We start from the raw sequence: 25,242 nt of genomic DNA, 5'->3' as shown, positions 1-25,242 counted from the left end.
CTGGTTTGTGTTTCGGGTAAAAGGGAAAATGTGCTTTTCCATGCCGGACAACAGTGAATACCAAAATAATACATTTCTGTACCTATAATTCAAAAGAGGTTTTGTTTTATGTGTAAGCCTAAAAGAGTATATCACACACAGAGAAGGAAGCAGCTTACCAAAGAGAGAGATCCTATGTCTGACAAGAGCTGCCAGTTTACAAAACAAGCTGGATGTGCGAAAGTAAGAAACAGGAAAGAATTGAGAGAGTTACACTGAGTTAACAGCTGGAGGAAAGAAAGACTGTAAACAAAGTCTGTCGTTATATCATGCAGTGAGTGTTCCTGTTATGCAGTGCGCATGAGTGGCGTATGCGTGCGAGGTCATGTTGTGACCTGGTGACCATTTCTTTCTCCTTGTTCGAGCCGTAACCGCTGCTACTCAGGTTCTGATTGGGCGAGGACAGGAAGTAGAGGGAGTGGTTCTTAAAGTATTGGTCAATAAGCGGGAGAAGAACCTGCAGAGGCACAACAAAGGAAACAAATGTACGTGCATAAGATACACACACGCACGTGTACATGTACAGTGAATGCATCACGGTCTTACTTTGGCAAAAAATTTGATTTCTTGCTCATGAGGTGACCTGTCTGTTTTGCCACTGGCAGCCATGGCCTCTGAATGAAATTAATGTTAAGATGAGAATTTTTACAAATCATAGATATGGTTCTTATTGTCACATCCGTTGCATTATCATACCGAGGTGAGAGATGAAGTCCTGGGCCGAGTCGACATACTTGAGCAGCTTCTTGAGGAACCTGTAAGCAAACCTTTTCTCCATGGATGAGGGATCCTGTTCCGAGTCCCTTCGGCCTCTGCAATGCAATACAAGGTTACAGAATGATCACTTCACCATTCTGTCAAACAGCTCCTCGAGGTACTTGAATTAATCCCGTTTTTATCCACCTTGTGATGCTGTAGCCGCTAATTTGCAGAAAGCGGAAGAGATCCTGAGCCTTCTCCCGATCGCGTGCCTTTTCCTTGGCTGTGAGCGTCTCATAGGGCACCAGCAAAGAGTGTGTAGCGCCGCCTATAAATATAGCATCCCATCAGTCATTACCACCTGACGTGTGAGAGGGAAGTTTAAATGAGATGAGATGGAGCCAAAGCATAACACAGTGCACCTGGACAATGACCCGGACAATCTTATTACCAATGTGTTACTAGATATGTCTTATTGTTTTCTCTTGTGTAGTACACAGTACATTCAATTTGTCAGATGGATGGCTAGGCACATGCTGTACTTTCTGAACGTGTCTACGTGTAAACGGGAAGCACAATTGAGTGCACCGCTTCTAGATCACCTCTACTTCCAAGGTCACTCTTTTTTCTTTTGGCCCAGATGTTATGGTAATTTTCAGCCACTAACTCCACCATCCCCTTGGACAAAAGAGAAAAACAGAAGGAAACGTGTGCCTCGATACTGGTCAGCATTCAGTAATTTGTGCTATTTGATTTGCAGCTTGTTTATTGTTCGTTGAAAAGGTAATAAAACAAATGTGTGGTAACTCACTTGCAGCTCTCTGCTTAGGACCACGTTGCTGGTGTCTATCGGACTGGGATTAAAACCATTTGCCTAAAAATGTTTGAAGAATGCACAGTGGTCATTGTACTGGACTATTTTTGTTTTCATCATTTCAAACTCGAGGACTCTTTATCTTTTTTGCTAACCCTAAAAATAAATAAATAAAAAATGGACAAGCGTTACCACATTACTGGTAATGTTTTATTGCTTAGTGACTGTGTTTTTTATGTTTCTATGTCTCAAAAGTATTCTCTGTCAATTGACTCTCCGTTGTCATACTAGAACTTCTCCAACTACCAGAGAGAAATTTCTCGTGTGATTTTGAAAAACTCGGCAAATATAGATGATTCTGATTCAATATCCAACATTATTCAATTGGTTCATTCTGTATTCATGTCTGTAAATATAAAATGTGTGTGATCATACTTGTGAGGCCTGAGAGATCTTTCGCATTTTTTCATTCTCCCTCTGTTGAGATGCGCTCTCTCCATCTCTGGCCCGCTCAACATTCCAACCCATTGCCAGCATGCTCTTCAATGTCTCCCTGATTGGCCATCTGTAAATCTCTTTCTCCTAAACATCAAGAAGAAAGGAGCAAGAATCACTTTTCTTTCCTTCAATTTATCAAGACATTTTGGCCAATTTGATGCTTCTACCTTTGTGGAAACAGTTTTCAAAAGGCAGTTTGTTTATAAGTAAAACTATGCTCCAGTGCTTGAAGCAAATCATAAAAGCAGGCTCTAAAAAAGTATGATGTGGAACGTAAAGTGGAAGTTTCATTCATACAGAATGTACACTGGATTTAATCCATACCTTCTCTGTCAAAGCTTTGTATGTCCTGAGCTGTGGGTGAATCCTAGCCTTCTCATCCACACAGTCACCATATTTCCATCCAAGCAATACCTGAGAACAATCACAGTGAATTGTGGTAGACAATTTTCTATTGTCCCCTAATAACCTTCACACAATGATATTTTCAGATTTTGTTCTACCCTGCTATTAATTACTGCAACAATGAATCATACAGAGGATTGTCGCTCTATATATAAACAAGCTACCTTATTCTCATGAAAATTGATTTGACTTACAACCTTTTTCCTTTTTCTACAACCATGTATCTAGTGTTCGATAATGTAGAGCAGTAGTGAATATTTGTGATCATGTTTTTGCTCTGAGAAGTTCCCTGCAAGTGAAGAGTCACAAACGTGCCTTAAATTAATTTAACAAAAAAGGCAAACATAGATAAACAGTACAGAAAATTGAAAAAAACTTTTTTAAAAAAAAAGGTGGGAGGTATCTGCTGTAAGGCAACAAGACCAGAAAAAAAAATTCCAAATGTTTTCCAGTTTTAAGTTGGAATGACTACACCTGGTTGCTTCAGTTTGCATGATTGTATTTTGTGGATATGCACTTTGGCCTTACCTTCTCTGCTGACCACTTCTCATGAGAATGTTCAGCATACTTATTGACAAAGTGCTCAAACTTCTCTGGGAGGGCAATGCTGAAAAATGCCAAAACTCTTTTTTACTAGTAGTTAGCAGTTGGATTTCTTTTTGTAACCCAAGGTTTATAGAAGATGTGCAGCTCCAATTGGCTTACCTAGCAGTTGTGATAGGTTTGGGTTCAATGTTGCCTTGAGCAGCTGCAGAAACTGGCTTGTCCATTGTTCCACCAATGGAGGCGTCATCCACATAGTCGGGCGGCAAAGCTCCAGCTATGGCGCTGAGGCAAGGCATTGCCATCTTGAACAGCTCTGGCTCATATTTCTGCTCAAAAGAAGGAGAAGAAAGCTATGCCTAATTGAAGCATTAGCATTCATTGCTTGCTCATTTAAGTTGGGAAAAGAATGAAGTAACGACAGGACAAAGAGGAAGCCTGTGGAAGAGACGTTAACGATGAATTATCTTAAGAGCTGAAGCGCTGTAGCATGCTTCGGGCTCTGGATCAATATCATCCATTCTGATATTGATGTTCATGGGCCAGTCCTCTGCACACACTCCTTTCGTGAGCGTGCATTTAGATAAATGTGCTGAGTGCAGACATTTGCATTATTTCAAGGCATTAACGGCAAGAAGTCTTTTCCACAGATGCATGTTCATTAAGTGGCCAATCGAACAACTCTAAAGAACAGAAAATGTGCTTGGTGAAGACATTTCTACAAGCACATTTAAATGTCTCTGACTCAAGAAAAACATTGCCGTTTTTGCTTATTAGCTCTCCCAGAGATGTTTTCAACTGTAGGATTAATTTTTCCCGTTGCCTTTGTTGAACTTACCTCCATTTTGACACCACATGGTAAAATATTTATTGATTTATTGACAATAAAAAAGCAGCCCAATCTGATCCAATTTGAATTAAATACTGTATGCTTTGTGTATCCAAAGTGATGTCCGATACTATACACATTCATCCAGGTTGTTGGTTTAGCATTGCAAATGACCAGATGCTTTCAGCTATGAGTCTGTAGCTAAGGCTGTACTTGCAACTATACTCTTTTTTTTTTTTCTTTCATTGACTCTGTTGGGATAAAAAATTGAGCTCATTGCAGTCCTAAATATGGCGGAACAGTGGACCACTTGTTAGCACATCTGCCTCACAGGTCTGAGGATCGGGTTTCAAATCCCAGCCCCAGCTGTCTGGACTTTGTTCTTCCTGTGCTTGTGTGTGTTGTTTTTTTTTTTTTTCTTTCTTTTTCTAGTTACTCTAGTGTAGAGGACATGCTCCCGCAACCTGAGGTACCCTAGTGACTCTCCCACAATTCCTGGGGCATGGCCACCACCCAGTCACATTTGAAAGTAGTGCAACCTGTGGACTTCCATTCAGAGTTGCTTTAAGCTGAAGAGAAAATGTCCCTTTTGACATTTCACGGACTCCGTAGAAATATTCAAAATGTATGCCTTGATGTCTGTGTCGGTGTGTCAAATTTGCAGGTGCAGCTGGGAAATTCTCCAGTTTCCTCCGTCCCCTTGGACACACCTCCTGGGTAATTAACCTTTGACTCACCCCACAATCAAGCCACCAGAGCTTTCAATCAAGGAAGCCCACCATGTAGTTTCAAACACTTTTCCTAGCCGCAATCGGTCCCAGAGCCTCAGTAAGCAATTAATGGCACCCCGTACTGGTCACGGACGCAGCTGAGCGCAAAAGTTGGGCCGGCCGCCAGTCCAACTGGTGCACCGAGCCGACAACAACTTTTACTTTTTCATCTGTTTGGATTTCTTTTGTCCATTTTCCTCATCTGGAGCTTTCTTCTCCCTCGTGTGATGTCCGAAGAAAGACCATCCCCACCGATCAATTAATCTACTGTATGGTGAGTACAGCACAACAAGCATTCTCATCATGTACAATATCCATCCTTCTATCCATCCATTTTTTAATCACTTATCCTCACAAGGGTTTTGGGGAATGCTAGAGCCTAGCCCAGCTGTCAATGGGCAGGAGGCAGGGTACACCCTGAACTGGTTCCCAGCCAATCGCAGGGCACACAGAGACAAACAGTCGCACTTACAATCACACCTAGGGGCAATTTAGAGTGTCCAATTAATGTTGCATATTTTTGGGATGTGGGAGGAAACCGGAGTGCCCATAGAAAACCCACGCAGGCACAGGGAGAACATGCAAACTCCACACAGACGGGGCTGGGATTGAACCCGGGACCTCAGAACTGTGTGGCCAACACTTTTCAGCTGATCCACCGTCCCGCCATGTACAATATTAGTGGCTAATAATTTTGGAGAAAGTACTGGCTTCACACAAAATCGTAACTTTGCTGTCTCTCCCTCGTTCTGTTTGAACACATTAAACACTCACATTTTCAACTTAAGTCCACACAATGTCCAATTTCCCTTTTCATAAACCAATTTTTCTTTCTTCTATGTTTCGCTATGGATCCCTAGTAGATTTCATTAAGTATTTTATAAAATACCACTCTGTGATGTGTTTTGTTTGTTTTGAGTTTAATAATGAAACTGGTGTAATCTATCTTTCATAAAATGTAGCAACCTTTATGAGACAGTGTTTTTCCACTGCATTTTTTTAAACACATTTCTCTTCAGAAGAATAAATAGCTAATAGCTAATAAAATAGTGTTACGCACAGGCAATGTTGCTCCAACAAATGTAATTCTTAAATAAATTAAAGTTTATCCAAATGCCAAAATATTCAACACCAGTTACCTCCCACATTCCAACAACATGCATGGTAGGTTGATTGAAGACTATAAATTGCCAGTAGGTGAGAATGTGAATGGTAGTTTGTTTATATGTGCCCTGTCATTGGGTGGGGTGTACCACACCTCTCGCTGAAAGATAGCTAGGATAGGAACCAGCATACTTGCGACTCCAGTGAGGATAAGCGGTTTGGAAAATGGATGAATGAATGAATGAAAACTCCTTAAGATCTTAGCTGCTCACCCAGTATGAGCACACATTGTAATGGTTCTATTTTAGAGGATTTCTATCTTGGTCTTAATTTACATGCATAGGGGGTAATCTGATTATGATTCCCTTCGCAATGCTTTGCGGCAATTTGCCCTCTCTCCGCTTTAATAGGCAGAGTTTTTCATTTGACCTATTACATTACTCCAAAACAGAAACAGCCGGGAGCAGCAAGAAGCTAGAAGCAAATTGGAGCCTTGCCGAGCAGTAGGATCTGGATATGGAAATGTAAATTTAGGCTGTCCAACAATAAATTTCTAGAAATTGTTGTAATTTATATAATTGGGTAGTTGTATTGTGTATGTCACAAAAAATGTCTTTGTAAGTAGAAAATGTTTAAATACTATCGGGTAGGTCTATGTTTATAAATGCATCAATGTATGTATTCATTTACTATGTCCCCATTATAGTTGTGGACACGTTGGATCCGAGCCCAGCCGACTTTGGGAGAGAGGCGTGGTGCACCCTGGACTGGTTGGGAGCCAATCACAGGGCAAGTATAGACAAACAACCATTAACATACACACGCGCAACCATGAACAATTTAGAGTCTTCAGGGAACAAATGTTTTGAGGAAGTGGGAGGTAACTACAGTAATGCGAAGTAAACTCCTGCAAGACAGGAGGGAACATGCAAACTTGACAATACCAAAAACCAAAGATATTACAACAGCGAGACAGGCATGCCAACTAATTGGTTGTCTGTGTATGTTCATTGTTTTTAATTAAGTGGATGTGCTACAATGAACAAAAAGACACCGCATATTAACAATTGGTGTAGAAATCATGCCTCATGTTTAATTGGTAAAAAGGTGAGTATTAAATAAAATAATTGGGTATTTCACAGGAAACAAATGTTCGAGCCTTATTGGTGTTCTTTTGCTACTGTGGTGACTCAAGGGACAGCAGTGATTGCCTACGTCATTGGACATGATGACTCACCCTCTGGGACAAAGAATCAAAGACTCCCCAGAAGATCTTCTTGGTGAGCTGGAGTTCATCTTCAGAGGCAGTGCCGTAGCTGCCCCAGCCAGATGGAAGGCAGTAGTACTTCCAGTTCTGCTCATAGTGATTGGTTAGCAGCTGGAGGAAAAATAGGGGCGGGGGGGGGGAACATAACTTTATATGAAGACTGAAAGGTATACAAATTATGCGGCTCAGACTTTTAGAACACTAACAATGAGCACAGAGGCTGTGCGAATGCACGGATCCAGCATCTCGGGCTCAGAATACATTCATTCTGAATATGTCTACATAAAGGTGTGTCCTCCTATTTCACAGGCCAGTCACATTTGTACCATTTAGTATTTTTTATTTTTTTCCTGGCCAGTCCAAAGTGGCTGAGCAGAGCCAAGAAGCCTGCAAAGTCTAACACTTCCTCTACATTTTTATTCCCCTTGGTGCCCATTTTGTCAACACTTTCACTTTAGTAAAAAGTGCACCATGTGTAGACATGGCAGAATAAATTGCTACCGTTATAAGCAAAGCGTGGCCACTGCCAAGAGGGGTGTGGCCAGGCCACTGCTGTGGACGGTGACACCTGTCACCGGTCACAGTTGTTTCACATTCAGACTGTAATTAGACGGGCATTTAAATTGGAGTTTTTCTCACTGGCATTTGCCAGTTCGTTGCCTTGCATTTGTGAGTTGCATTCACTGCCTGTGGGACTCTCGTCTTTGACGCATAAGTTAGAGTAACCCTAGCTCCATTAGCGTTTCTGTGCCTCTGCCTTGTCGGACTGCTACACCCTGTATGACCCAGTTTCCGGAATAAACCACATTGAACATGATGCCTCTGCCTCAAAGTCCTGCATTTGGGTCTGCCCCCGCACCATTGGTTCATGACAGCTACCTAAGTCATGCAACACATTGAAGACTGTAGGTGACCACAGTGACCATAAATAAGAAAAGGTCTGGTAATGAGGTGAGAATCTAAGGCGCGCAAGCAAGGCAATGGGGAGATGAAAGATTTAAACAAAAACTAAATGAAAATTGAAGAATATGTTGGCCACCCTGAGAGGCATCTTGCAGTATTCGCTCAGCAAGGGTACGTCAAAGACGAGGCGGTGCAGAAGTTGCTGCATCATGGAGGGGCGAAGGTGCCTGCAGAAAAAAAAGCGAGAAAGAGATAAATGCGTCCTCCCTGAGTTTGTTTTTAACCACCTGACTGACTTGAGAGACAAACCAGATCTGGTTTATTGTTAATCTCAACTCCTCTCGACTCAGATAAATTTGCTTTTTGCGCTCTCCTCACTTGCAAACAGCTAGCAGGCACTCTTCTATGGCGTCTCTCTGAGCCTTGGTGAGGGAGCGGCCCTTGGAGAGGCGGTAGATGGTGTGCAGGGTGGAATCGATGAGCGTAGCATGGTGTTCGGTGCCGGCGAAGAGGGGCGCACAGCGGGTGAGGAGAGGAAGCATGGCGGAGCCGATGTAACGGTTCATGGCTAATGCCGTCTCAGTGGTGCACAGACCCTCCTGCGGAGGGTGGGAGGCGAATGTAAGTTTTCTAGCATATTCAGCAAATATATAATAATTGAACCAAATGGTGTTTTTTTTCAATTTTTTTCTTTTTGCCGATCTATTTGATATGACATGTTCATATAACATCCATTATCTTCAGGGTCACAGGGAAGTGAATGTCTTCTTTTTTAACCATTTGAAACAGAGCAATGACACAATGATTGTCATAATCATAATATTGTCAACATAATCCTTATTATGATGCTAGTTCTGGAATGAATACCTTAAGGCCCCTTTTTTTTAATCTGTTTTATGGCATAAATTACTGCTCCATGAATTTTACTTAGTAACAAGTGCCCAGGGAAATGTGTTCAGTGATCAACAAAGAGACAAAAGGACATCGCTGTCTATATTACTGCATGTTGTAGTTAATATTTGCTAAGACTATATTGTGTTTCAGTTCTAAAGTTGAACAGTACTGTGACTCACAAAGGATTTGTGGTATCTGAGTTATTCAAAATGTTGTCACTGAAGCCAATGCTGTGTAATCTGCAGGGCAGTTTTACATATATACTCAGTGGGTTGGTACTGCTATTACAATTCTCTTTGAATTTCTTGTCCAGAGGATAAGCTTTTCTCCAGGAATTATTTTCCAGGATTCGGGTTAGTTAATATTATCATGTTCAAAATTACGGTAGGCATTTTGCTGAACCACAGCGAATTTATATGTGGGCTGCGAATGGCTGGCGACCAGTTCATGGCTGACTCCGGGCCTCGGAGTCAGCCGATATAGGCTCCAGAACGCCCGTGGCCCGAGTGACGATAAGCAGGATGGAAAATGAAGGAATGAACATAATTCATCATCACCTTAAAAAATAATCATGGATAATAATAATAATACTTTTCATTGTGTTCTCTTGAGATGGTAGAAGTTAAGAGCGCAATTAAATTTGTTTAATAGCTTCAATTCAATAATGCATTAAAAAGGAAAATTATTGCTTATTAATGAGAATTAAGATTGAATATATGAATAAATGTAAGCAACTTGGATTAAGACCACCTCTTTTTTTTGCTTCACCCAATAACTGTTAAAATTACTAGAAGGGCACTCAATTTCTACGTACTGTGTCTAGAGAGTTAGCAGCCCTCAGGTCAGGAAGGAACCCAACTTCAAGTAGGTGAAGCAAAAAGCTCTGGTCCTCAATACCATATACCCGGTCCAGGAACAGCACCATGGGGGCTTTGTGGTCCGGACAAAAGCAGGCTGACATATCGGGTTCTGTCACCGAGCCGTCTGAGAGACACAAAATGTATAGGATTTAATATCCCCCAAAACACAATTCTTTGGATGTAAATTGTATGAATGAGAGTGATGTCACACAGAGTTGTGCTCTCATGTTCATACAGAAATAGAAAAACAGCTACCAACAAACTACTCCAATAAAGTTGGATTCATAGGTTTGCCCAAGACATCTTGTTAAATCAATCAATTCAGGTTTAAGGCTAACTAAGAGGTTTGAGGATTGATTAAGTGAGTGTCTCAATACTTTTGTCCTATTGTATATTTGTGTATTGAGTAGATGAAAATGTTCTGTCATCGACACTTGTCTGCTGACAAAGCTCAAGGCTGCATGAGAGGCAAGCCTTTCCGTGATTACACAGATCAATCAATACCGCAAGACAGCCTAACGTAGAAGTGATCTGGCTTATTCAGAGCTGTGGGAGTGCACAGAAAAGCGCTTGGCTGATTAAAAAGGCATGAGCAGTAAAATGAAATCAATAACGTTCCACTCTGCTCTAAATGTTGTAGCTTTTGTAACCACTGTTATACAAGGCACCACGTTGTAATATGCAAATATAATTAATACTGTTTAATATCTCCTAACTTGTCACTAGAGTGATACATTCAATAATGTATAGTCTTCCCTTTTGGCCTTAACAGTTGGAGTCATATAATAAGCTCTATGAGGTATATTTTAAATGGTACAGTATACAGTATATTGTGTTAGAACCGACCGGCAGTGTCAACTGGTCAATAGAGGGCGCTAGGGCACCGCACCACCGCCTAGACAAAACTTGAGTTATGAATACGAAATATGTTCATAAAAATATTTCAGAATATTCCATATGTTTATCTATTCATTGATTAGCATGATCATTAGTACACAATTAGTAATGAGTAACATTGATTTGTTTATCTATCTAGTTTGGGTCGCAAAGCTGTTTCCACCAAGGAGTCTTGTTAAAAGTCTGACATGTGCAGAAATTGCTCTTGCGATGCAAAAGTTTCATTCACTTGGCGTCTCATGGAATTGATAATTATTTCAAATTTTAATGACCTCGCAAGCTAAGCCTTGAGATTCCAGTTACCGGTGTGTTGAGAGCAAAAGCGCTTAGCTTAGCGATGAGTGCATGCATACAGTTCATGTTGTTGTTTAAAGATAACAATGTTTTTGCTCTGTGGTCCTGTCAGACAGTTGCTTTGTGTGCCTATTTTAAACACTAAGAATCTGTCAGCATGGATGGGTCAAGAGAGAGAGAGAGAGTGAATGCACGATACCTTTATTAACAATGGGTGTTTTGAGTGGTATGCTGATGATTCCCACAAGGTCCTCAGTGGGCACCAATGAGCGCAAAATGGCACGAATACGGAGAGCTTCCCCTTTCCCCTTGTTGATTAGCTGTAGACAAAAAAAAAAAGAACTTGCAAAAAATGACAAAATGACAAAGTCATGACTAGTAGCATCCTCACATGCATCTCTGGGGCACAACGCCCCAATAGGTCAATGAGCGCTGAGTAGAAGGACATGATGGCATTGCCCATGTGGACCACTTCCTCTTCATCGTCGCCATCAGCCGATCTACAGTTTAGGGTGAACGCAAACAGGGAGAGACTTTCTTTGTTTTAGGAAAACAAAATGAGGAAAAAAATACTGAAGGGAAAATGGATGAGCAGCTAATCTTTTTTTTCCAAGTCCTCCGTATTGATTCAATAAACTTTGCTTGATCTGTTGGGCTCACACGTCACAGCTGACTCCCTGCACAGAACCGGGCAGATCCAAAGCGGGTGTCTCCGAGATCTTGATGGCTTCCTTCATGGCCGCCAGCAGTCCGTTCCCTCCCTCCCCCCTCAGGGCAGGTCCGAAACACTCGGGACGACGAATGAGCAGCTTGACCACAACGCTGGAATTCTCCTCAACACTCTCACCTACAACACAAATAAGTTATTCGAAACAAATACACTCACCAGGCCAGAGGTGGGTAGATGAACAAAATATTCTACTCAAGTAAGAGTACTGTTACTTGAAAGTAATCCTCCCAAAAAATTACTTGAATGAGGGTAAGAAAGTATTAATGTAATAGAAATGTCAACAGCAGTCATACCATTTACAAAGACGGCAAAGCGCAAAAAGGAGAGGTAACGTTCTCCCTCGATGGGGTTCCAGCCAATATCGGGATAACCTTTGGCCACAAGCATCGGACAACTCTGGAGACCACAGCCTGCCAAGTAGGTCACCACCTGTGCGTCGAGAGAAAACATAACAATCAATAGAGTATTGCTTATTTATACTAGCTTTCAAACAAATTGGGTTTGTTTTCATACAAGAAAGACATGCATGCCTCCAAGCCAATGGTCAGGGACCTGTGTGTTTTAGTGTCCATCAACTTCCAAACCAATAAGTACTAGGACCAATAGGTCCCCAACTGGGTCCCAGCACCGTGTAAGTATGGCCTTTGAATTAAGTCTAGTGCATTAAAATCTTTAAGCGTCATTTTCAAAGAATTCTACCTTGTCCAGATCGGGTTCTTCCAGTGCGAGAGCAAGACCATTGTTGTCCATAACCGAGGAAGCGGCCACATCAAGAGGAGTGGAGCCCCTCATAGCCGGTGAAGCTGCAACAGAAAATACTCTTCACCTTATAATATTCAAATTTTTTAATAGTATTTTCTATTGTAATTTTTCTTTTTTACAATGATGTTGTGGGATAAGCCAAACTAAGAATAGAAGGTTCAGATTTTCAATACTATATATACAATTTTACTTTTGCAATTACTTTTCAGTTTTGCAGTGCTTTTGTATTCAAATTGTAGTGCAGTCACTCAGTCAACATCTTGAACTTAATTCACACTTCACCCACCAAGGCCCACGCTGCTATTTTCAAGGAGGTAACTTAGGTGGTCAAACATGGCTTTCTGGTTCTGGCGACTGATGCGGCAAAAGTAACACAAGAACCGACAGCAGCTGGCCACCATCTTGGGGAAGGCTATTTCCTATAAGGTGACAAATACAACATGCAGTCAAAGAAGCTCTCATGCTCTGTGATGTTTTTTACAAACAAGATTAATCGAGTTGTGACCAGTTGTTAGTCAAACTAACTGTAGACATCATGTCAATTTGTGAATACATTGTAACTTTATAACCAACAGAATTGTGTATTTGATTGCCATTGCAGCACAATACATCCATTTTCTATACCGCTTTTCCTCACTAGGGTCGCAGGCATACTGGAGCCTATACCAGCTATCTTCGGGAACATACATATAAACCAAAAAAAAATCATTCACGCTCACATTCACACCTACGGGCAATTTAAGGTTTTCATTTAACCTACCATGCATGCAAGCATGCGGGGAGCATGCAAAGTCCACATAGGCAAGGCTGGATTTGAACCCGGGTCCTCAGAAACGTGATGCTGCCCCAGTACAGTACACCCTTCCTACCATCCATCTATTTTCTTAGCCGCTTATCCTCACAAGGGTCACGGGGAGTGCTGGAGCCTATCCCAGCTGTCAACGCACAGCGTCAACGTACACCCTGAAGTGGTTTCCATCCAATCGCAGGGCACATGGAGACAAACAACTGCACTCACAATCACACTTAGGGGCAATTTAGAGTGTCCAATTAATGTTGTGTGTTTTTGGGATGTGGGAGGAAACCGGAGTGCCCGGAGAAAACCCACGCAGGCACGGGGAGAACATGCAAACTCCACACAGGCAGGTCCGGGATTGAACCCAGGATCTCAGAACTGTGAGGCCAACGATTTCCATCTGATCCACCGTGCCGCCCGGTACAGAACAGTATTCGATAATTTTTCTTGTTGGACTGCACATGTTGAAAGTGGGAAAGAGCTGCAATATAGCGGGGTAGTGCGCTACACCACATAATGTGACATTTATAATAATACAAAAATATAACAATTACAATATATATATATGTATATATAATAGCATGCTATTATTTCAGTCAAATTAGTGCACTCTTAGTTCTTCGTACAAATGTGCCTAATGACGTGGCGATTGAGGATAAGTAACCACTCAACTATTAGTACTAATGACATTCATAGCATTGCATTGCATTGCATAATCAGAATGAACGAGACGAGACAACTTCAAGTGACAGGCAAGGAAAATTGTGCCCTTTGTCACCTTCAAGAGAGACCTCATCTCATTGGGTCATAATTATTGCTCACAAAGATATAAAAAGAGAAAACGTACAGAGATAGGCTTACACATTTTTTTTTTTTTCTGAAGGGAGTCATTCAGGGAAATCTGTTTGGGTAAATAAGCTCTCAAACCTGAGATTTGTCCCCTCCGAGCACATTGACCATGACCTCCATGACAGTTTCATGCATGCCCAGAATTCTCATGAGATTGGGATGCTGATAGAACACCTTATTGTTCATGATGTCACTGGAAAGGAAACAGGAGCACTAGTATCAAGTGTGTATTTACAATGACATTAGATGCAAAAGCTGATCTGCCAGGGTAAAGTTTCACCCACCCAAGTCCATCAATCATGAGTTTTTCTTCCTCCTTCCCCATCCGAACAGAAAGCAGCGATCTGATCTGGCCCAGAGAAGCCAAGAGTTTGATGGTGTCCTGGACCGAGGCGGCGCTGATGGTGTAGGTCTTCCTCATAGCCCTGAGCAGCTCGCCGATGCTGTCATACTGCCTCCTCAGTAGGCTGAACATCTTCCGCACCAGTTCCGGGTCTTGGATGTGACTCTCCTGGGCCCAACTGACCATGGTCTGTGAGATCAACTCCTTCAGGTTGGCTGTAAGAAAACATATGGTATATTTCAGTTAGGATACATTTTATGGGCGAAAGTATCGGGACATCTCCCTGTCAAGTCATATCAGAGACTGTGATAATTACACCACCTGCGAACAGATTTCAAACAGCAGTTAAAGCAAACCTGGCCTCTTCTCATGAATAAACTCTTCTTTTTTTCCAAGAATAGCTTGATTAATTATGTTTAGTATTTCCAGAGAATATATACTGTATTTCCATCAGTTTTTCTTTGTGATAAAGGCTGTGCAAGAGATGTAACTACTACACTGTCATAAAGTATCTCCGAATGGAAAGTTATTTACCATTTGATAAATGATCATATCATAATGCCAAATATCCGTCATAATGAGTATGAGCTGAATGGTAAAATGCACATATGACAATTTATGTTATCATTTAAAATGAGCTTCTTAATAGGAGGACCTCAAAGTAGCATTTAAGATGGAAAATGCATCCCTGTTTGTTCTGGATTTGGATGATATTTCTCTAGAAACTGAATTTATTGTGTTTGTGCAGATTTGGTGGACCACAGTCGCAGTAAGTTTCTTGCTTTGATCAGGTGTAAGATTAGATTTTATCACAAGTGTTTTGTTTTTATTCCCCCTGACTAAATGTCGAATGATGCTCTTCACTCCGGAGCCCTCATTAGCATAATGGAATCGAAAAGAAATTGAAAAAGGAAATCACTGCCACCCACGCGAATCAACTCACCAGTCACCGTTTCACACTTAAACCGAACATTTTTTAAGCATTATTACTTTGCAGTTTTTTTTACTATCCTACATCGCTGTTTGAATCCCTTGAATACACAGTAGCCCTGCTGAAAATAATGTTGTGAGACAAACAATGATTTTTGTCCTCATCATGTTCTCCAATGACAAATTCAAATTTTGACAAACAATGCCTTTTTTCAACTATTACCATTTGATCAAATTCTCAGTATTATTAATTTAAAACTTTCATCGTGTAGCAATTTAATTAATGGTTTTCTTTCAGGATGGAGACGTTTTCTCCCACCTGGTGAATATACGATCTTCTGTTGCCACTGATTGGAGTGTGGTTGCATTAAATGGTGTCTAAAATAATCACTGATACAAGCAGCGATTTCCTGCTCAAGTGGAGTGCCAAGTATTATCATTAAGGTATTGCATCATTTCAGCAGTTAATTGGCAACACCCGCGAGTCCTCCAGATAATCAGAAAATAATACACTGGATAGGATTCCAACCCCCATATTAATATATTCTCACATGGTGCAGCTTGTTCCTTCTCCAACGATTGTTCAGTTTTATGAGCTTGTCCTTTGATTTTGTTCACCAGTGTGAGAAGGCGGCCTTTAATAGATGTATCTTGCTCATCCTCGTCGTCCTCCATCGGAATTCCTACAAAATAAATAGACACAGGATAAACATCATGTCAAATGCCGATCGTGGCAGTATTTCACGTTTGTGAGTAAACATCCATTCTTTTTCTGAGCCACTTATCCTCACGAGGGTCGCAGGAGTGCTGGAGCCAATCCCAGCTGTCATCAGCCAGGAGGTGGGGTACACCCTGAACTGGTTGCCAGTCAATTGCAGGGCACATAGAGATAAACAGCCACACTCACAATCACACCTAGGGGTAATTAGCGTGTTTGTGAGTAATTCCTGTTAATTAGTTTTCTTTGTGGAGGGATCCTTCACTGGTTGGTGTTGTATAGCCGAACTAAACCTGCCATTAGATCAGTTGTAGCACGTAGTTCCCAGCGTTTGAATTATTTAGCAATACGCTTGCAGATTGGAGAGGCACTGAATTAGACCTCCTCTGCTGAGATGCCAAAGACAAAAGTCAATACTGGCACTGATCATATATTAGAGCTAATTGCAATAGTGAGTGTCACAATTTCAGCAAAGGATTGTTTTTGGTGTTGTTTTTTTATATGAACGTCATTGAAGCCATTCCTAGTTGTGTTAAATGCTGAGAAGTATCACATATACTACACTTGCTTGCATTTTCTGGAAATGCGAGCACATTTTGGTACAAGAGAAGGATTAGTGCAGAGTTTCGCAACCTTAACAAGCTCTTTTTTGTCATTGTCATTGTTGTCCAACAGGTGGAAATTCAACTCCCACGCCGATGTATATTTTGTGTTGCACACCACAGATAAAACCGGATCACGTATTGGAGTAAATATGTGCCACAAGGATTTGAATTTGAAATGCCACAGAAAACAGGATTTGAATTTGAAATGTAAAGTGATCACATTATCAATAGTCGTATTTCAGTGTAACCTTTCACTGTTAACAATTCAACTGGCTACAATTCCCTGTCTGAAATTCAACCGGCTGCAATTCGCTGTCTAAAATTCACCGTCTGTGCCACCAGGCAGGATTACTTCAGGTCAGAACCGAACACCCAGCCAATCGCAGTTACGCTTTCTTAGTCACGTGACGTCTAAGAAAGCGTAACTGGATTGGCTGGCGAATTGTAGCCAGTTGAATTTCAGCCAGCAAATTGTAGCTAGTTGAATTGTTAACATTGAAAAGTTACACTAAGATACAACTATTGAAAATGTGATCGCTGTACATTTCCAATTCAAATCCCGGTGACACATATTTACTTCCGTAATCATGCCCATGCAGGTATGCAAGTAAAGATACAAAGGCACACAAAAGTGGTGCGCCACCTAAACTGAGATGGTCAGGATGATGCCTTGCTCAAGGGCATTTTGACAGGTGACAGCAAGCAGACTTAAATCTCTCCAAAAACTAGCTGACTTTTTCTGTTGTCCTTATTGTTTTTTATATTTTTGTCCATAGATGGACACAAACCTATATCCTCCAACTCCAAGGTCCAAGCCCTTTACAGGCTGAGCAAGCATCAAGTTGAAACAGCACTTTTACCAGAACCTTCTTATTACCAAAGTGGCATGTCTGAAGTAGAGTGTCAGTACTTTTTCCATCTCTAGCAAAACATCATTCAGACCATTATGATCATTTCTTCAGTTACGTCGAGCTCACCGCAGTGCAGCTGCAGTTGATTGTGAAAATCATAAAGCTCCCCTTGGATATCTGACGGACACGGGCAGTCGTCGCCAGTGCTGAACGTCAGCAGCATGTTGATCTAAATAATGCAGATGGAATAACACATTTAGTTTAGTATTTATTCACATACATTTGTTATCAAGACTGGATGAACGATTAATTATGTTAAAAAACGAAAATGGAAATAATGGAAAAAAAACGAGCTCAAGCACTTCATTCAGCACTTACCGAATACAGAAGACCGTGATAAGTCATTAAAGCACAGTACTCTGTATCCAGCTGTGACCCCCAAGGGAGTTGTGAATTTGGGCTGGTGTATGTATCTGTGTGTGTTCTGCCTACGTGGGCGCTTGCAGAATTGAAGCTTTATGTGCCTTGAAAAGTGTGTGGATTCAAATAGTTAAAGAGGATTTGAACTAGCTTTGAACATTGAACTAGCAGTACGTCCACGATTAATCAATTCAAAGATTTTTTTAAAAAAAAATAGTAGTTGGTAGTTAAATTAGTCATGCATGTGGAAAATGATGTAAGTTATGCAAAATGGCACTGGTGAATAATTTGGTTAGTCATGGCTGCAGACTGTGCTCAGTGAAACGAACATGAACATGTGCGTGTGTTTCACAATTTATTGTAGCTGACATATTATATTGTTGTATATATTCAGTGTTGACACATTTGGAAAAAAAACAATAAATGTTGCACCCACCACATAATTTGGTATGTCTGAACAAGAAAACTGTTCAGTAGCAAATATTCTACCTTTACAAAGATAATACTGCCCAATATTTATAATCATAATTGTAGCGCAGTGCTACTTAGCAGCACATTATAATTACAATAATAACTGTGTTTGGCGTATTTTCCCCCACTAATTTAATAAGGTGAAGGGACAAAAATAACAACACAAAACAATCGTTTCTAAAATGATAATTAATCACAGTTTTAACGATCAGTCTATGGAGCCTCTGCAATAACTGTGATTATTATAATTATGATTGTATGATCACTGCAGTGACAGTGTCAAGTGGCCAGACCTGTTCTTGCGGAGGCGAGCGGAACTCCTTGGTCTTCTTTGCCGTTACAGCAGCGGACATATTTAGGGCGAGCATCAGTTCGTTGTATCTGAATTTCTGGTTGTACTGCAGCTTGGAAACAAAGTTGTCGGAAAAGGACACGATGGCTTCGATGCGGTGTTTGAGCTCGCAGTCGCAGAAATAGTGCAGCAGCTCACACATCTGTGGAGGAGACAACAGCGAGGACAAATGTGTCCCTGCTTTGTAAATCCAGGTCTATTGCATTATGTTTAACTGACTGAAAGGTCAATTGTATCATACATTCCTGTTGATGCAATGGACAGGTGTAAATATTGTGTAAATAAACATCATCTGCTCATGTGTGCATGTAATTCACCTGACGTTTCACAGGTTCAGGCAGCCTTTTTTCCAGAAGTCCTTTCATTGTTTGCTTGGCCTCTTTGGCTGCCTCTTCTTCTCCTGCTTCCACCGCCTTCTCCTCGGTCCCTGTTAGTCCTTCTTTTTCATTGGTACTGATGGCTCCTTCCTCCTGTGTCTCCCTAAATACATTAGGGTCAATGAGGAGCAAGATTTTGTGAACGTCCTCACTTCCGAGGACGCCCACAGTAAGCAACGTGCTGATGAGCTTCAAGATCGGCACAAACTGGGACTCGACACCTCCTCCTACAGGATCGCGGATATAGTGGCCACCACCTTGAACCGCCTCGGTCAACATTGAAATAGCTTTTTCTTTTAATGCATCCAGTGGGATCTGGGGACTGTACAGATGATGCTCCCGTTTGGTGTTGATAAAACAGGGAGGTGCAAAGTTGAGGCGGGGCTTGAGCGATGTGCTGAGCCCTACCCCGGGCGGCGAGTGCATTTTGGAAGCATTGGAGAAGAGACGGATCGAGCGAGTCTCGGCTGTGACCGGGATAATGAACTCATCTTTCATCATGAGTCGAGCACCTTTGGCTGTCTCCAGATGGATGCTGATGAGGAGATTGTAAAAACCTTCTCGTAACATCCCGGACAAGTACTGGTTGTCAATGGTGTAAAGCAGCTGGGATTGGTCTAGGTGGCTGCAGAGGGCGTGAGCCACACGGGTGTTGCCCAGAGCACAGAGGGCGCAGTAGAGCTTCAAGGTATGGTAATGGAACTCTCTCGTCTCCTCCTGCTCGGACAGTTCCATAATGTCCACACACCTTTGAATAGAAAAAAAAAACATGCATACTGAAAATCATGATCAGTTCTCGGAAAAATGTCATGAACTCTAGGACATGCTAAAACATATGGTTTACCTTAATTCAACTACTATTTAACAATACACTCACATTTTTTTAAATCTATTTTTACTTTATAATTCGCTGGCAGTTCTTGCACCACGGTACTACTTACACCTTCTCAAAAAACCAAAAAACCAAGACAGACCTCCTTGAATGTTTTAGATCTTCATGTCTTGTGCTATCGTTATTGCCTTCAGTCGAATAGCGACAGTGGAGACTTTCTCCCGGCTGTTCTTTATTCACTAATCCATTGTTCAGGTACATCTTCTAACTGTGGCAACCTCGCTTTGTTCCCACGGAAACTCAGTTTCGTCTTCTTAACTCAGCTCAGTTCATTTTCTTGATTCCTCCAGCTCCAAACCGTAGATTCATTCATGTTGAATTCTTTTGCAGCTGCTCTATTACTATTTACGACCACATAACTGATTGCCACAAATGTTATTTTGCAGCATAACAGAAGCATACCTACCCAAGGCACGGTGGAGACTAAGATGGATAGTTACAAGTCTCATACTTCTATTGATTGATTGTATTTTACATTCAAAAGTCGGATTCCTAAAGTGGAGTAAACACTTCAGTTAAGCATCTTAACCAATTTTGAAAAATGTGAGACTCCACACATGCAGGAAAACATGGAATGTGTGTGCTCACATTCTTAAAGCTGCTCCAAAATAAATGATAATAATGATAATCGATCCATCTATTGTCCATACCTCTTATTCTCACTAGGGTCGCAGACATGCTGGAGCCTATCCCAGATGACTCTGGGCAAGAGGCTGGATACACCCTGAACTCACCGCCAGCCAATAGCAGGGCACATAGAAACAAGCAGTCCCATTCACACTTAAGGACAATTTAAAGTCTTCTCTTACATTAACACTGCAATTGACTGGCAACAACGTCAGGGTGTACTTCACCTCTCGCCCGAAGATAACTTTGATAGGTTCCAGCATGCCCATGACCCTAGTGAGGATAAGGATTACAGAAAATGGATGGATGGACCTAATCTACCGTTCGTGTTTTTGGGATGTGGGAGGAAACCAGAGTACCCGGAGAAATCCACGCACGCGCAGGGTGAACATGCAAACTCCAAAATGAAGAAAGAGGATCAGCCAAACTCGGTGAAGACCAAACACATGAGGATTTGCGATCATAAACTTTGAAGAGTTTTAACATTTAGGAATGTCTCCCTTGAAACCAGAACTAAAAATACCTGTTCTCCTCAGGTATGTGAACCGCCATCATCTGCAGAGGCTCCACACATTGGACGGCCCATCCGTGTCTCTCGCTGACCCTCGCTGTTTCTACTTTTAGGAAGGAGTTTGGCATACGGCTCCACAACACCGCATTGATGGTCTGGACGTCAAGACGAGGCGGACACTGAGGCACCGGGTTTTTATGTTCACTTTTAAAAATGGCCGATGACAGCGGCATGGCGTTCTGTACAAGGGATGAAAATGAATTTGAACTTTATGAACAAATGCCTTTGCAGTAGGATGTGGTTACAGGATGTGAATGACTTATTCAGCGAGTCTACCCTTTTCCCGACAAGCGAATGGCACAGGTACCCATCTTGTTACTGCAACCTTTAGCAGCTTATGAAGACATTAGAATACTAAATGGGACCCTGTCTGCTCTGATCAAGACTGAGCATTTTATTGTGCGCTTGTTTGCGAGAGATAGTGTTTAAGAGAGTGATCATGAAACTCCCTTAAAGCTTCATTCCCATGAAGGGGAATGGTTCCTTCTCATAGTATTTTTGCTTTTTGTTGTTGTTATTGTAATTACGCTTTCGAAAAAAATCTTCATTGGATTGATGGATTGGTATTGGATTGGTGGTTAACACTGTGTTGTGCTGGTCACAGAAATCACATGAACTGATAGAAATGTGCTCTAGAGCATTGTGATATTTGATAAAGGGTCACAAAATGTACCTTTATTTTGGCGAGTTCAAATTGAAAGAGGTTAGAGCTGGTGGGTTGCACGAATACAGCTGGGAATAACTTGGTGTTTGGTTCCACCTGGAAAAGAGAGGAGCAGCCACCTCACACAAAGGACATTTTCCATCAAATGCATGAATTGTGCAAAGCAGCTTAATGCCGCATCATCCCAACGTCACTACTTGGTATGGTATGCATGTGTGTGTGTGTGTGTGTGTGTGTGTGTGTGTGTGTGTGTTGTGTGTGTGTGTGTGTGTGTGTGTGTGTGTGTGTGTGTGTGTGTGTGTGCGTGTGCGTGTGAGTTATGCATCATGGATGGGCTAGTGAGGATGACTCAGCACTGTGTGATGCCACTGAACATAAGAAGATTAAACCCTTCAAAAGATTTCTCAATGCTGAAAAGGAGGTTGTCAAATATCTGACAGTCAACAATGCAAATGTCATGAGTACGTCAGGAAAATATGCAGTCATTTCCTGGCGAGTTTACCATGACAAACCGCTACTAGATGGATGGATGAACAAGTGTAGAGGGAGTTATTGGCATTCTTAGATATCCAGAAGTCTTTGTCAGATTATTTATCACAGATCATTTCAAGCAGTCCGTAGAAATGCCAACGCATTTCTTACCTGGTAGGATGTGGATATCTCCTTGCCATTGACCGTGAATGTTACCAGGCCAGTTGCCAGGTCACTGAGGCAGCCAATTTCCAGGTCAACACTGCTACGATTTGAGCCATGAGTGGCGTTGGTCACGTCACCGCCCCACACCATGTAGCAGTTACTCCTCTTGACGCTATTAGGAGGCAGTCGTCATTGATTCATCTACACTGAAGACAAAATATGAAGTTTAAATTGAGGGCAAAAGCTCACCTCTCGTGGACCCGTCCTCGCTCATCACCCAAGGTTACAGTCACTGTTCTGGTCTTGCTGAGGGCAAAGTTATTGCTATGATAATGGTAGTCAGGGGTAACCCAACCGACCCAAACACAAGCAGGGTCTTGACTAGCAAAGACCCTCACAGAGTGGTAGTACTGTAAGGACATATAAAAGAATGTAAATGTTGTGACAAAGAGATTTACGATGAACATCAGTTCATGGTTCACTACCATTGTGATGGTGCTGTAGTCCATTCGGCGACTTTCATCACTGTGTCGCACGGATCGCAGTGGATATCTATCAACAACCATATTTAAAATATTACCGAGTGTAGACAAAGTAATTGTCCTAGCGATGTATCAAACTTTGTTCTGTATGGATAAGCATTTTTTTTCCTTTTAGAGTTCTCCATTACTTCAGGTATTTGGAAATAAGTCTAAACAAAGTGAAACAAATCGACTTATACTGTACTATCGTATCATACAGTCAGTCGTTTAAGTTTATTTGTGAATGAAATATCGGGGCAAGGTGTTGAACTTCTGCTTGAATCTTAGCTCGCTAAGAGCTTTGCAAGATACTTTGGACAATCTATGTTTTTAAATTTATAGGAATCATTTGGGAAAGGTCCATTTCTATTCTAGGATGACTGTACCAAATTCTACAAAGTAAAACAGCCAACAAACAAATGGAAATGAATTCCCACACTCTTTTGGAAGTTCTTCAAAAAAGTGTGGAAAATGTTATAAAGAAGCAAATGAAGGCTAGTGCTCCAACTTTCTTCTAATTTCAGCTGTTTACAGGTGTCCCACCACCTTTATCGACACAATCTATTGTTTCATTGGATACAATCACCTGTGTTTGACTTTGAGGGTGTCATCGTCATGCACTCCATTCATGTCAATGACAGGACTGGTCTTGAAGAAGGAGTGAAACTCCACAGGCATACTGAGACGACAAAACACCATATCTGTGTTGCTGTTCTGGGTGCCAAATGTCTTGTGCGTAACCTTGAGACACGGGGGGCTCTCGACAGTCCCATCAATCCTTGTCACCTGTGGAGAATCGACAGTCTTATCATCCCCCAATGACAGCCATCGCTGCAATGAAGTATTTCAGTGTTTGGTCATACTGTGATGTGATTGTGGTCCGTTGGTACGTCGACAAACGTTGGTAAACGCTTGCTGAACCACATGGTGAGCTCTCTGTTCATGTTGACAGCAAAGGGCTCAAATCCCTCTTGAAGGCCGCACATGGTGTAGTACTTAAAGGTGCCGGCATCTTTGCCAAGATTCATTCGCCCCACCTGCGCTAAACCCAGACTACACACCGGGATGAACCCTGCAGAGCAAGTAAGGTGGTAAACAAGGGTTAATTTAGGTCATTTTTACAGTTGAACTCTATCCACAGCATTGGCCAGGGGAAGTTATGAGTATACTGACCACGTGTAAGCTTCATTTAAAGACCAGAAAACATCTGACATTGTCAATCTTACATTCGCTGAATCCTAATCCACAAACACGGTTTCTCACCATCCTCCGTTTCAAAGTCAGTGAAACAAAGTTCAGAGCCTTTGTTGGTGATTAGTATCTCTCCATTGAGTGTGAAAATCATGGATTTGTCCTCCATGTTGATCATGCAGCCCACAACATCACCGCTGTGCCAGCAGCGCCCAAACAAACGACCACCAATGTTTAGACAGTGGCCCTGTGTGCAGTTCAAGAAGACAGGACAAGAATATGCAAAAGGGGTTTTCTAAAGGACAAATACAACAATAAAGTGGCATAATACTGTAGGTCATCACTAAAAATGAAATACTGAAGAAAACTGTCTGAACCCTGCAGATGTTCATATCGATATTACATCTAATCCAAACATATTCCAAGCATTTGAAATTGAATCAAAGATTTTTGCTCTGGCATTAATCCAAAAAATCCTGAAAAACCTTCTCTGAAAAGTTATTATTTTTCACAACTTAATTTACATTTAATTCAATTGAAAGAAGTCAGATATTATAAATTGCAAATTGCACACAAATAGATTAACATGAAATAATGTACCGATTAATCAGACTTTTGCCCTCAGCCCCCTTGAGCAAGATAAAGTAACACAAATAAACACATACGCTCTTATTTTGACATAGAGAAATGAAAAGTCATAATGGATGTGATTACCCTGTATCCGTCAAAGACAAAAGCCAAGTTATCTGTGCCGAGCTCCACATCGGGTTTACACCCAGGCCTGGCCCAGCCGACTCTCATGTCTCCTCCTGTGACGACCTCAAATTCAAAGTACCATTTCCCGGTCTTCACCGCGTACGTCCGCTCTACTCTGAAAAATCGAATTTTGTCGATGCTGAGACGCTCGACCACTTGTCCTGGAAGGGACAGCAACGAACAGTAATTAAAGAAGGTTATTTAAGGTATTACAATGAGTTATTAATTGGCATTTTATGGACAAAAGTATTGGTGGGCCAGACATTACACATGGAGGAAGTTAAAATGGCAATTTACCCTACATTATAAATGTACTGGCCGTTAAATCTGATTCTGATTCTGATCTGATTGTGATTATAAGACG

General features: G+C 41.5%; 1 protein-coding gene across 1 annotated transcript in view; it reads right to left on the bottom strand.

Moving 5' to 3' along the window:
- LOC133512898 (ryanodine receptor 3-like) overlaps nt 1-25,242 on the bottom strand; it is a 90,312-nt gene that overhangs the window by 24,296 nt on the left and 40,774 nt on the right. The window contains exons 26-61 of the mRNA XM_061842964.1: nt 24,837-25,039; nt 24,195-24,369; nt 23,795-24,003; nt 23,518-23,717; nt 22,896-22,962; nt 22,660-22,820; nt 22,417-22,582; nt 21,784-21,870; nt 21,063-21,289; nt 18,961-19,768; nt 18,585-18,785; nt 17,527-17,629; nt 15,778-15,909; nt 14,238-14,511; nt 14,032-14,146; nt 12,595-12,727; nt 12,246-12,349; nt 11,840-11,975; nt 11,477-11,663; nt 11,208-11,316; nt 11,016-11,136; nt 9,580-9,749; nt 8,250-8,470; nt 8,008-8,098; nt 6,939-7,079; nt 3,161-3,327; nt 2,984-3,062; nt 2,375-2,464; nt 1,988-2,134; nt 1,550-1,612; nt 1,341-1,416; nt 943-1,066; nt 736-851; nt 586-653; nt 375-496; nt 159-208 (exon numbers count right to left, since the gene is read on the bottom strand). Coding sequence (XP_061698948.1) covers nt 159-208; nt 375-496; nt 586-653; nt 736-851; nt 943-1,066; nt 1,341-1,416; nt 1,550-1,612; nt 1,988-2,134; nt 2,375-2,464; nt 2,984-3,062; nt 3,161-3,327; nt 6,939-7,079; nt 8,008-8,098; nt 8,250-8,470; nt 9,580-9,749; nt 11,016-11,136; nt 11,208-11,316; nt 11,477-11,663; nt 11,840-11,975; nt 12,246-12,349; nt 12,595-12,727; nt 14,032-14,146; nt 14,238-14,511; nt 15,778-15,909; nt 17,527-17,629; nt 18,585-18,785; nt 18,961-19,768; nt 21,063-21,289; nt 21,784-21,870; nt 22,417-22,582; nt 22,660-22,820; nt 22,896-22,962; nt 23,518-23,717; nt 23,795-24,003; nt 24,195-24,369; nt 24,837-25,039 — 5,643 coding nt within the window. The remainder of the gene's footprint in view (nt 1-158; nt 209-374; nt 497-585; nt 654-735; nt 852-942; nt 1,067-1,340; nt 1,417-1,549; nt 1,613-1,987; nt 2,135-2,374; nt 2,465-2,983; nt 3,063-3,160; nt 3,328-6,938; nt 7,080-8,007; nt 8,099-8,249; nt 8,471-9,579; nt 9,750-11,015; nt 11,137-11,207; nt 11,317-11,476; nt 11,664-11,839; nt 11,976-12,245; nt 12,350-12,594; nt 12,728-14,031; nt 14,147-14,237; nt 14,512-15,777; nt 15,910-17,526; nt 17,630-18,584; nt 18,786-18,960; nt 19,769-21,062; nt 21,290-21,783; nt 21,871-22,416; nt 22,583-22,659; nt 22,821-22,895; nt 22,963-23,517; nt 23,718-23,794; nt 24,004-24,194; nt 24,370-24,836; nt 25,040-25,242) is intronic.

The sequence above is a fragment of the Syngnathoides biaculeatus genome, chromosome 15 (assembly GCF_019802595.1).
Source record: "Syngnathoides biaculeatus isolate LvHL_M chromosome 15, ASM1980259v1, whole genome shotgun sequence".
In the NCBI taxonomy this organism is placed as follows: Eukaryota; Metazoa; Chordata; class Actinopteri; order Syngnathiformes; family Syngnathidae; genus Syngnathoides; species Syngnathoides biaculeatus.
This window is presented reverse-complemented; position numbering and strand designations above follow the sequence as displayed.